Genomic DNA, 14,242 nt, shown 5'->3' with positions numbered 1-14,242 from the left:
GAAAATAATTATAATAATAGTATTAATAATTTAAATAATAATTCTACAATTTATCTAAAAAAATAAACAAGACAAATTTGCCACTTTCAAAAATTTTTCTATAAAAAAAATATTGTTTTACCTATTTTTCATTCGTTTGGGCATGAATACATAAAATTTCCGTGTCGTTTACAACGTCCTCTCAGCCAAATCATCAGGATAACGCCCTCCTCTTTCCGCAGTGATAAGCTGATAACAATTGTTAAAATTCGCGTATCGCTGTGGTCCGTCGATCGAGAATTTCGTTTTTATTTAATTTTATACACTTCGTCAAACGGTTATCGCTACCTCTAAGTTATTATTTATTAAAATGTACGTATAATATACTGCCACACATTTCGCATTAACCGATTATTTTTATTTTTCATTCTTATACTATTAATTTTACGAAATAACACCGACAAAATGATGCAACAATACATTAAAGAAATGGAACAGGTAAAATTGTTGACACCTTTATGCTTGTAAATTAGAAAAAATTTTATTTCGTTGTTACTTGTGTTTTTTAGGATCCATACGATCCTGATGAATTTGTCGAACGTTTAGCTTATCGTGTATTTGGAAACAGTGCTGACAGTGACAATGCAGTAGTGGACGATGTTCAAGATACATTTGTCCAAGCAATTAAGTACTATTCTTTGATATAATATGATGAATAATAATCAAATAGTAATATTTCTGAGTATTAATTTATTCCATGGATTTCAGAGACTTAAAGTTTTTACAAGAACGTCAAAAAAGAAAATGTGAAAAATTAGAACAAGTTTGTCGAGAAAAGGAATCTCTATATTCAATACAAATTCAAAATCTTCAAGAGCAAAATAAGGTAGATTTGATTCTGTTGATTTTTGGTTTGATTAGGGAATGTTAAAATGTTGTATAAAGTAAGGATAATGCTATATCAAATGTACACATTCAAATAACATTTTTTAAACAATTTAAAAGTTTTTGAAATAAAGAAATGAAGGCTCAGCCAGTATAACACTGAAGAAGAGTAAATTAGTTAATTGGTTAAAACTTGGAAATGGAGATATTTGAATGTATGTAGTCTTAAAAAATAGGTAGTAGATTGTATTTCAACTGAAATATATGGAACAACATCAACTTGGATAGTTATTCTGACTTGTTTTAAATAAAAAAAACAAAAATATTTCGTTTAAATTATATGCGCTGGAGAAATTACTTTAAATAATATCTATGTTTTTAAACAGGCTGGAATATCGATATTTCAAAATTTGGATGAACGAATAAATTATGTAGCCACAAAAGTTATTCATGTTGGAGATCAACTAGAATCAATTAATACACCACGTTCAAGAGCTGTTCAAGTTCATAAACTTATTGGATATTTAGAGGAGTTTATGTCAGCCGGTCCACTATCCATAGATATTTTTAATGATCCAACAAAGGTAAAAATATTTCTGTTACATGTATATATTTTTTCAATTATGGCAAAAAGCAATTATGTGATTGTAAATTTAATTTAGATTGATGATGCTGCTGATGTGATACAAAAATTATTTCCTATAGCTCAAGAGCTTCCTCCAGGCAAGTAAGTTTTTGACAAAATGACTAGTTTAATTCACTTTTGAAGTTCTACTTAAAATTTTAGGTTTGAGGAAGCCAAAATGAAAATAATTAAAAAATATGATGAAATTGAATGTTTATTGATTGAAGAATTTATTAAAAACCACTCTCGAAAAAATGTTGTGCGAATGAATGAAATTGCAGCAATATTAACTCATTTCAAAGGTTATTCGCAATGTGTAGATGCATTCATTGAATACAGTCAAGCGGTAGTATGATATGCTATTAAGTCATAAATAAATAATAACATTTTGTATTTAATATTTCCTCAGAACTCACTTTCGGGAAAAAATCTCTTCGCTGATATTATTCCTGTTTGTGAAAACAATCTAAAAATTATTGAAGCTGTATTTACTAATCCAGATCAAGTTATGGCCAAATTTATTTTAAATATTTATCAACTTAAGCTACAAGTATGTTTGTATCTTATTAAATTAAATACCATAGTATCTTTTGTTTTTATTTTTAATATTTTAGAATCATATTATCACAATACTATCTGAAGTTAAAGATACGGCAAACTATTTAGAAAAGCTATCTCAGTTATACAAAAAGTATGTTTCATTTTTGATATTCAACTATTATTTGTGCCCAATAAATAATTCACAAAATGCGTTTTGTCAGGATTAGAATTTTAATTCTTTTTTTTCAGAACAACTATATTATCTAAAAATCTTTCACGCTTAAATATGGGAAATGATGATATGTTTTTAAACAAAATGCAAAAGAATATATTTCAAAAGTATCTGGACTCATACTTTATGTAAGTTTTTTGTTAGTTCAATCTGAATAATATAATGTAATCTACTAAATAATTTTTATCATTTACAGTTCTGAACTGAAAAACCTTAAAGAAAAATGTTTAATAATTTTACAACGATTTTATGAATCTAAAGGACACCAGAAAAAACAAATTCAAGCAGGAGGGTAATTATAATTTATTTAAAATTTATGAAATACGAGTAATATTTTGCTAGGATTCATTAGACTTGTGTGTTGATTATTCATAACACTTACTACTATTCAATTACAAATCATAATCCTTTGTCATCTGTGTTTCCCAAATGTTAGTCCATAGGTCTGTCATATGTGAAGTGTGGGGACTACTGAAGATATTTTTTTAAGTCCATGGTTTTATTTACTTAAACATTTTATTATTAAGACTTTTCTGTACATAATTGTATCTTTCCATCATGATTGACCATTGAATATTATGCCTTAGTTATTCATTGGATGAAGCTACCTTAATTATTTACTTTTGTTTTGGCCCCACTTATTAGTTATTGTATCATAATTGTTGGCGTGGCGTATGTATAAATGTGTGGTGGGGATGGATAGTGAACCAGCATAGTGCAATGTATGAACAATAATGCTTTGATCCTTGAAATGAAATGGGTGTTGGGGATGATATTAGACACAGCTCAGTGTATGAGAAATACACCAGCTTCATCCATTGTATATAATCAAGTAATAACTTATTATCCTGACCAATACTAAACACAACTTGTTTATTGTTGTTGTTACTGCCTATTGGTGGGAAGACTTTCAGTTTTTATTTATTCTAATATTCGTGCTGGTCTGCGAGGTCTAACCGAAAATGATCTCTAAATAGTTCATAATGTCAGTAAATTGAGAAACACTGGTTTAATTATTTTAATGACCAAAACATATTCATCACAATTTTATAATTATTTCAGGTTTCAAGAATTGCGTAGAGATTTACAAACAGTTATTAGCACTCGTACCAATTTTAATATAATGCATATTGAAGATTATGGTGGAGAAACATTTTTATCTGAATATGTAGCTACCTCACTTATTCAAGAATTTAATCAAGCATTGGATAGGTGTTGTACGGTATTTATCATTTGTATAATTGATTCTATTTAATTTTTCCTGAATTCTCTTGTTATACTTATTTATTTTATTTATTCATAGAAAATAAAAATAATTGAACTGTTAATATATTTTTCAGTTATCTTCATCATCTGATATCCCATCTAATAGCTATCAAATTTTTGAAATCTTAACATCTTACTTGATTGAAGATTATGTTGATTACGGCTTAGAATTAGCTGTACAGTCTGTACCCATCCCAGAAGCCAAGACACATGATCCACCAAATGTTTACTTCTTTGAAGTCATAAAACAAGTCAATGCAATAATTTTGTTGTTTGAAAACCAGTTGTCAGATACTTTAGTCCCTTTAATTATGTATGTTTCAATTTTTTTTCTTATTAACATAATTCTTGAATACAGCATTTATCTATGAGTTTTGTTTTATTTGCTAGTACAACTCCTAAGTATTCGCAATGTATAAGCTTTAAAAAAAAGAAACTGGAACAAATAGAATCAAAAATTGATTTTGGTCTAGATAGGTTTGTAAAAAAAAAATAACAATACATTTATCTAATTCTATATTTTTATTTAAATAATTAACTTATTTTAGATCATTAAATGCTATCACTGGTTGGATAAAAATTTGTCTTTCTTCCGAACAAAAAAAGTCTGACTTTAAGCCAGAGACAGATGTAGACACAATGACATCAGTAGTAAGTACATAAATTTACAATATGTATTATTTATTTATTATTTATTATATGTTATTTAGGCTTGCAAATCTGTGGTTCAGTATTTGAGTAGCAACATAAAACACATACGTCAATGCTTGGATGCTAAAAATGCGGAGCTTGTCTTAGCAGAACTCGGAATCAAATTCCATCGCATTATTTATGAACATTTGTTACAATATACCTATAACTCTGCTGGTAATAATTTATTCATGCCCTTAATTGTGTATTAAAAATTAAAAACAACATTCTTTAGGTGCCATGTGTGCGATATGTGATATGAATGAATATAGAAGGTGTGTTAAAGATTTAGGATCACCATTAGTGATTGATTTATTTGACACTTTACACGCACTGTGTAACTTGCTACTTGTGAAACACGAGAACTTAAAACAAGTGTGCTATGGTGACACATTGGTAATATATAATTTTTAAATATGTAGGTATGTGTAAACCAGTTAATAAATTTATATTGATGTAGGTGGGTTTGGATCATTCGATATTGAGCAATTTTATTCAACTTCGTTCAGATTTTAAATCTCAAAAGTTAGCTGCATTGTTAAAAAATCTAACATCTAGATGATGCATAACAAATTATCGTCATAATGCTTAACTCCATTTACTATGAAGTTACTTACACTAAATATATTGACTGAATGAAAGATATTTTGTGTTAATATATTATTAAGTACAATTTATTTTGTTACTTTGTTAAACATACATTTTTATATCAAATAAATATGAATGTAATATATATATATATGTATATCAGTTAATGTATTATCTAATTATAGTTCATCTGAATTTTTACTGAAATCTCATTTAAAATTGTAATACATAATGTTTTTGAGGTATATATAGATTTTAATGTATTCGTTGAGCAATAACATATATTATATGCGTTCATTAGTATTTACTATAGTGCCATATATATTATACCATATATTTTTTCATTTAATACTTTAAATGTTGTTGTACATTTAAACATGTTAATTAATTATACAAATTACTATGAATCCATAAATGTTTTATTAATCAGGTATATTTGTTTGCCGAATAATTGTTTAATTGTTATATGTGACAAATAAAACACATACCAATATTGTAACACTAACTTACAAATATGTAACAGTATTATAATAAATTATTGCACACTTTATATTTTTATTATTTAATTAAATTCAAATTAACATTGTTAAGGCATAAAAAAAATTTTTATTTCTAATTATTTTCATAAGATACACAAAACAATATATCTACAATTTATTTTTGTTCGACTTTGATTTATGATAAAATAAATTGAAATTGAGATAAACTGATATTATGTGAATAAATATCAGTATATCGCAAGTCACAACTGATTATAACATGTGTATTTACTTAAATATTTATAAATGATATATAAGCTTCTAAAACAGATTAAGAAAATTACATTGTTAATACAACAATTGAATGAGCTGCTGATAATACAGTTGTTATAACTTATAATCAATTTGGCTAAGAGCATATTTTTAAAATTACACCTTTATTAAATCATAAACATTTTCAATACACTAATAATGGTCGATAGTTTATATACTTACTAAAATAAGATTATAAAATAACTAGATTCTATACCCGTAATGTAGCTAAAGAACCTTTTTTAATCAATCAATTTTGACCTAATTTTCATTCTAATCTCTAGTATAAGAACCAATTGATTTAACGCCTGCAACTCTTCAAGCCCAAATATTTTCATATGTTAAGTGGATTTTGAAATAGGTACCTTGTTCTTTATTTGGTTAAAAGTATTTTTTTAATTTAAGTATTTAAGCATCCTTAAGATTTCATTTCTAGTCGTACTTATGTTGTAATTTTTTTTTCACTTTCATAAGGTACCTAAGAATCAAAACCATAGTCAGTACAATTTGTTTTCATTGTTATTAAAGATATTCCATTAGAAAGTGAGTTTTTTATATTGCATAGGCACATATATAATAAAATATAATATAATGTATAGGTAGATAATACATTTAGCATTTAATATAAAATACAAACACAAAATACCTATTATGATTTGTGACTGATCCAAATATAACAATAAGGCATCCAAATCTCTAAGTATTAAGACATACAAAGTAGGGCCTACCTCAGACCTGTACCTATATTACCTATAGCTAGACCAATAATATGGTACAACTACTATATAGCATGGCATGCCTAATGCAAGCTATACCTACGTTATTTATTATTTTTACTTATAGATTAGTAAATAGTAATCCATAGACGTGCATTACTATTATTGAATATCATCTGTTGCAGCAACATTACTCAAATCCTATCGTAATAGATTCAATATAATGGAGGTGTGCGTATTAAATATTTGTATGATATAACATTTTAATGTAATAAAATATATAATAGTCTATAACTGCCACAGGGGGCCGCAATTACCTTGCATGTAATACTATATTCATGTAGTCCATGTAGGTACATACTTACCTGGCTACCTACATCAATTACATCATTGTATTACTTAGGTAGTAATTAAAATGATAACTTAAACACAATATTAACAATAGCTAGGCAGGTATATTTAGGTGGCTGCTGTAATGTGTATATTATTATCTATAATATAGGTACGTAATTCGTGTGTCATGCAAGTAGTAGTCATATAATATGCGTAATATGTTAATACCTTGGTATTATGGTACCTATAGATACCTATTTATTAAAATATTATAATATTCATTAAATGTCACGGATAAGTAAGTCTCAGTAAGTAACTGAGTAAGTAAAGGTTATTATATAGGTAAGGTATTAGGTGGGTAATGACTTTCGTGGATTAAGAGGACGCCACATCCGCATGTGTTGTCTCCGTCTTACAAACGTACAACATAGCAAAAACTCTTGCGCAAAATAGAACCACTCAAGCCGTAGTCCAAGCTGAGCAACCAAATTTTCACACAATAAACAAGAGAACATTTCTCATGCAACTTCGTTTTTATTTTTTTCAATATCACAAATACAAGAAGAGTTCTTATTGTCTAAAAAGTAGTAAAAACACATTATTTCAAACTTGAATAACTTTTTTTGTATTTGTTATATCAAAAAAATAAAAACTATGTTACACCGTAAATGTTCTCGTAGGACTTTAACTCTTTTTTATTTATATTAATAGTCTACTAAAATTTAATTTATGTGCTAAAATAATTTGTTTTGCTCATTTGCTGATGATACAGTTATTTTAGTCAGTAATAAAACGATTGCTAATTTATCTGACTAATTAGTAATTATACACTTAAAATTGTTAAATATTGGCTTGATAATAAATTCTAGTCAATCAAATCACAGTTTTTTCAAATATTTGATCAATTTAGATATCTAGACGGCTGCATCCGAATTGCGTGCCAAAAAAATGAGCAGTTTTGGTCAACAACCGAATTACGTGCGAAGTTTTTATATGACAGAGTGGAGTTGTGTGCGAGTATTTTTTGGGAGTTGGGACAGGTCCGAATTGAACGCTTTAAAGTTTGAGTAGACGACCGGTTTTTTAAACAGTTTAAAAGGTCGTCGACCTTTACATATTATGCTATAAAAGTAGGTACTAATAAACTAATATAAAGAAAAATAAGATTATATTAGAGAAATTATGCGACAATATGAGGATAAAATTATAAATCGTTTGGAGTTTATAGAAAAGTTAGCTTACAAAAACTTACCAGTTTAATTTTTTTTTTTAAATTGAATTCTATATTTTTGACCTACCTATTTTCAGCANTTTTTTTTTATTGTGATTTATTTTTGAACTTGAAGATTTAATTGTCGATCTTAACTTTATTTTTAACTGTTATTTATTGAATTAATACCATATTTTTGATCCCCTATCCCCATAAGCTCTAAAAAATAAAATTTAGTTGTATATTAGTATATTTTTATTATTAAATTATTAAATTTTAAAATTAAAAATGTGTTTATTTATTTTTTAAACAATTTGAATGAGTCCATATATTAATACAATAAAAAAATATTGGATATAAATATAAAATGGTGTGAGGGGGCGCACGCAACTCAACCTAGATAATGATTTTCGCACGCAATTCGGAAACACCGATCTAGACCCATTATCCATGCATTCTATAAATTGTATTGGAGTTAATTGTGTTTTTGATAATATTATTAATATGAATTCGACCAAATAAGGAATCATTTTTGATCAGCTTCTCAGAAGAGATCTACAGATTGAATACCTAACTAATACAGTGAGAAAATTGTTTATCGATTTATAACACTAAGAGAAATTCCTAATGTTAATTATTTAAGATTAGTATTTACATCTTTATTACAATCTATATTATGTTATGGTTTGGTAGTATGGGGTAATTCTGCTGATGTGTAAATGCATAAACGTAATGTTACAGTAAATTCATTTTATTCATTTATTTATTATTTACTAACGGGCTGAGCCCTATACAACAGTTTACGACAACGACATAATACAATATATTATTTATATAATTAATACAAATAACACAAATAAGTTTATATAAGATAATAATTCCAGTAATAATACAAGTATAATAATGATAGTACATACAAATATATAGTAACGCCCAGGCCCAATTATAATTTTATAAGTTTCGATAAATGGTGTTCTCATCAGCCAACCACATCATGGGGTCTAACGGATTATTTCTGCCATAATATTGGAGTGCGCAGGAACTACGAAAGGAACATGGTATCTAGAAGTGCGAGAAGGAACTTTGAAATTGACTGACTAACGAAAGAAGTGAAGAAGCATCAATATGACCATCAATCATTTTTTTCAAAAACTCTATGTTAGCGTTAACTTGCCTGTCTTCCAGTGAGAAGGACTGAGTTCCTGCATAACTATGGAATAGTCAGGATGATTTATTTTTAATACAAAAGTTTGTTTAAAACAAAATAAGAACCGTCTCTGAATGCGTCCTAGATGACAGAAGTCAGTTACCGTATAAGTGTTCCATAGGACAGATGTATACTCTTATAGAGAATGAGCCACTGAGCAATATATAGTTTTCAATGAACACTAAAGATCAAATTACTCAATTTAATCAAATTAGGTACTTAATTACCTAAATATTTTTTGTAGTATTTTGGCGAAAATTACGTACATACCTAAATATACCGATTGATGGAGCAAACTACCATCATGAAATCTTCTTAAAATAGTCTACTCTGCTATATAGAATACAGTGGCGAATGGTATTATCTAAATATGCTTATCTATCAAATACTCATATAGGTATTATCATTTTAAAATATTTTTATTATTTATTTAATATTCATATCAAACGATAATATAGTTTTAGATTCTCAGCGGAGCGTTGAATGTATTGATTTTTCAATAATGTGTGTTTTTTTTATTATTATTATTTTTTGAGTCTGTCGACTATTATCACCTTTTGGGGGCAGAAAAAGTGCTTCGATTTTCTTCAACAGCATCTTTTCTGGTCAAAAGTAAAAAATTCCCAATGGTTTTCAAAAACGGCAGGGAAAATAAACAAAATAAAATAATTTAAAAATTTTGTATTTCAAATAATAGTTTTTTAAAAAAAAGATTAAATATCTTGTACTTTTCATTAATTTTTGTTTCAATTGCGTATTTTTTTAGTTTTTAGATTAATTGCTATTTACAAGTAACCTATACATCAATTTCACATATAAATGTCAAATCACTAACTTATTATGCAATCTACCATAGTATTCAGCTTGTCACAACCAGGGGCGGCTTGTTATAAGAATACTAGGAGCGACTGCTCCTGTCCCAAAAATCGGGTAGCAAAATGTTTTAAGTTTAACAGGCCTATTTATAATTCATAACAGAAGATTCATCATTCAAGTAAAAAATAAGTGTATCTATATCAATATCATAAATTGTAAAAGTTGATGAAAAATTTAACTAAAGAAGAACCTAAAAATATTATATTGGTCTTATAGAAAATATAGTTGGTGGATGGGTTGTTTATAAACTTGCTCGAGTTATGAAGACTCAATAGCCGCCACTGGACTCACAACAGTTTAAATTTAATAACGATCAGTGATATGATTATTGTATTGAGTATAGTTCAGTCAATAATAATCAATAAACCTAGATACCTATCGTTAAGTTTTATTTTGTTAAATAATTTAAACAATTTTTGAATTCAATATTTATAGTAGGTAAATCTTACATATAAGAATAATATAGATACCTAATATAAAGTCAAACAAATTAAAATTCTATGTAGATTGTAGATACTCAGTATTTCTGTAGGTATGTATTATTATATGTTTAATACTCACTGACGTATCGAGATTTTTTTTGAAAATGATTTTGAACATTTTGTTATAGTTTAACAATTTTTGTGGAGTTACAACTTTAGAGTTACGATAAGTATTTATATAATTAGTTTCGGGTCAGAGGGGAGAGGTTAGAGGTTATATCTTCACTATTACCCTTATTTGTGTCCTCGATACAACCACCTCAATTTATGTAAATGTATTGTCACGTATGTTTGTTAACATCCCCCCACCATTGAAAATTCCTGGGTAAGCATAGTATAATATTAAATCTGTTAATTATTACAATGCATAATTTATAAACTTTAGATTTAAGTTAATATACCTAGGTGCCTAGTAAAATAACGATTATGGTTTATTAGACTTATTACTTAAATAAATTATAGTTTTTAAAATACCTAAGTAGGTATATCGATATGTAGTACCTAATGCCGTAATGGTAATAAATGTTATTTGTTTTGTGTGTTTAATGTTTATCATAGTAAATAACAATCATTAAATCTATATCAAGAGTAAGTATGAATTATGGACCGAACTAATATATAAATATTTGTTTCAGTTCTACCTATAAATAAACATAGTCTTAATAATTTGTAGTTCAGCTTTTAACTATGTATTCCTCTAAATGATTTCTCGGATTATATTATTTTAGAAAAAAAATATTTAATTGATCAAAACTCTGCAGTCTGCTGACTTACGTATACATAGTTTGAAGTTTAAACACAAACTGCATTATTGCCTTTTGGGCACTTTCTACCTATCTACCTATTTAGTATTTGAGTACGTCTTCACATAATTACATGCATATTGTATACCTAGTGGGTACCTAGTTATTGTAAGTACAACGAAAACAGTGAATCTATTAATGCGTATATTTAAGAGTACATAAGCGGGTTGTAGGTAGGTATACGTACCTATATGGCTATATATTAGCGGTATACCCACATTTTATACAAATAAAGGACAAATTCAAATTATAGTATTTAAATTAATAGTAATGCCGTAATGGTAATGTTATTAATTATTATACTACATACATCATACATTCATACCTATAGATTACATATAACTATGGGCAAATTAATGAAAATAATTAACTCAAGTTAAGTTAAGAAAACACTAGATCGATAAGTTAAATGTCAACGGTTAATAAATCATTAATTTAACTCGATATGTTAAGACTGTTAATACTAAAATAATAAATATAATAATTACTATTAAGTTAATACTGAAAATAATATTAACTTAACTCAGTTTAAAAAAGTTACCTAATTTACTTTTTTTAATTATCTACTATGTAGATCACATAAAAAGTGACTGCGTTCTTGAGAAAGATCTAATTTCAAAAATTATAATAATCAATTTTATTGAATTTTTTGTCATAATGTACAGTAGTGGCGCCGAAGTGTTTGAAAAATATTATGACATTGTACATCAAGGGGCCATTCACTATCGTATTTATTTATCTTTATGATTACAATTCTCCATTCATAACGTTGTGTATACTTTAAAGTTTTATTAAAAAAATTTCCTGGTCAATGAAAGTAGCAAGTACACTATAGTTCATAATAATGTCTACAAGTATAAACAACATATCATAATATTTAACGTGTATCATATACACTGTACATACAAGTATACTAAATACAACTATATCATACGATAATATTTAATTTTCAAGTTATTTTAAGTATTTTTTTTTTTCAATTTTCAAAATCTGGTTGCTGGCCGTATTTTTTTCATCGATAATGTTGTTATTTGTACTGAAAACATTTTTATATAATAATATTGCGTATGTATTATGGCTTTATGCCTATCTAATCTACTTAAATATATATATCCATATACAAAATTATTTTATCCAGAAAAACAACAGAAATGTTTAGGTACTCGTATAGGTACTCTTTCATAATATTTCAGTCGTATATTTTTTACCGGTCGATCCGTTTAATAACATTGAAAACTCTCCTTTCAAATTGTAATCCAAGGCGGAAAAGACTCAACACTAAACAGCTATCTAAGCGGACTGCACCTGTCCGGAAGTCTCGCTAATCGGTTGACTGCTTCATAATCATTTTCCACAAACTATACTATTTAATAAACATCTCTTCATAGTTTCTAACTAGTATTCTAGGATACCTTTTGGAAACAAAATATATGGATTGAAATTGAGGTGGCATATCTATTCATTATTCATTTAAATTTTAAATTTTCCATACGAATCAATTAACGAAAAAATTAACCTAACCAGTACTACAACTACCAGAGTATTGTGATTACTGATTACTGATTCATAGATTTTATAATATAAACAATTAATTATGGTCGAAGCATTCGAAACATTTTTAAGAATTTAAGTAAAAACGTTGAATTACTAACATGTAATCAATTATATTTTATTTTGAATTGTACAATATTCTTATAACTTACCTATTATTATACAGATTAAAGAATAACAACCTATTATTAAGTAAATATTTATTGTTTTAAAATATTACAACATGTAGGTATAATTTTATTTCTAACAATTAAAGTAACATGTAAATACCTACCTATGATTTATTATGTAGTTTTAAATACGTAGAACTGTATATTCTTATTATTTATTGTGTACGTACAAAATACAAACAATACATTTTTATTTTTATTACCGGTATAATATTTACATATCTACATGTTTACAGTTTAATCGAATTGTGAGGTTGTTTTTACTACCTTACTGTACATTAGGTACATATTTTATGGTTATCGTTGATACATTGCAATTACAAATAAAATATGACTTTTAAAATTGAAATTATTTTAAATTAAAAAACAAAATTACCTTCTTTAAAAAGTGGTACAATAATTTCAAATAATTTTCATAGAGATTTCTAAAATTAATAAATTATGAACATTTTTTTCAACTGAGGGTTAATTTTATTATCATTTAATTTATTCTTATACCTTATAAAAATACTTAGATAATTTTATCATCTATACAAAATTCATTTTGTAAGACAACCATACAACTAAATAAAAATAAATAAATAAATTTAAATTACGATACTTGGTTGAGTTTGTATAACCAATTTCAGAATATATGGAATATCTATACATTATAGTTTTTAAACCATTAACCACATAGGTACCTATGACTAATAATAATACATAAATATTATTATATTATATTATTTAATAAAGATGGGCCGAGACTCGGGAATCAATTATTTTTCGAATTCAATAAGATCATAATTTATCGGTTTTCAATATGAAAAGTTTGCTTTGCGATGTATATTTTTATAAAACAAACAATTAACTGAAATAACAAGTCATCGATATAGCTACCTACGCGCTACTCTAAACATTAAATGTCATCGTTTATACTCTATGCGACCGCTGCTACTCGTATCATAATGCTGGGTTAGTGTGTTACTATAATGTGTAGGTAGTATTATTTTTACCGTTTCCTTTAAGTACAACTTTATGTTATTTAAAATTATTGTACTATTTTGATTTTGAATAGTTAGCATCTTATAATTTCCAGAGGGTGCAGCTTATGTTTTGTAATACGTTTATACTCATATGCATACTTTTTAATTTGAACAAGCAACAAATTCCTGGTTTTAATTAAACGATTTGAAAAGAATAATTTGTTAGTATTTTAATTTTTAAAAAAATACAAAGCTTTCGTTTGTTCATTTATTGACATATTGTTTTAATACGAAATATGCCGGAAAGACTATTATGGTAATAGGGCGTAGGCT

General features: G+C 26.7%; 1 protein-coding gene across 1 annotated transcript; it reads left to right on the top strand.

The window, feature by feature from the left end:
- Nucleotides 1-236: 236 nt before the first annotated feature.
- Nucleotides 237-5,355, top strand: LOC111038404 (exocyst complex component 5). Its single transcript, XM_022321477.1, has 17 exons — nt 237-477; nt 549-667; nt 748-865; nt 1,251-1,448; nt 1,527-1,591; nt 1,652-1,835; nt 1,899-2,039; nt 2,104-2,180; nt 2,279-2,389; nt 2,458-2,553; nt 3,324-3,483; nt 3,602-3,840; nt 3,918-4,004; nt 4,076-4,178; nt 4,238-4,394; nt 4,453-4,613; nt 4,678-5,355. Exons 1-17 carry the CDS (start codon nt 445-447, stop codon nt 4,777-4,779), a joined length of 2,151 nt encoding a protein of 716 aa, XP_022177169.1. The 5' UTR covers nt 237-444; the 3' UTR covers nt 4,780-5,355.
- The last annotated feature ends 8,887 nt before the right edge of the window (nt 5,356-14,242 follow it).

Source organism: Myzus persicae, unplaced genomic scaffold (assembly GCF_001856785.1).
Source record: "Myzus persicae strain clone G006 unplaced genomic scaffold, MPER_G0061.0, whole genome shotgun sequence".
Classification (NCBI taxonomy): Eukaryota; Metazoa; Arthropoda; class Insecta; order Hemiptera; family Aphididae; genus Myzus; species Myzus persicae.
This window is presented reverse-complemented; position numbering and strand designations above follow the sequence as displayed.

Bases quoted from the DNA above. Each gene is read 5' to 3' on its own strand.
- LOC111038404 (XM_022321477.1), top strand. From the start codon at position 445: ATGATGCAACAATACATTAAAGAAATGGAACAG. The intron at 1,592-1,651 runs GTAAGTTTTTGA...TTAAAATTTTAG, and splicing joins CAAGAGCTTCCTCCAGGCAA to GTTTGAGGAAGCCAAAATGA. The intron at 2,390-2,457 runs GTAAGTTTTTTG...TATCATTTACAG, and splicing joins TATCTGGACTCATACTTTAT to TTCTGAACTGAAAAACCTTA.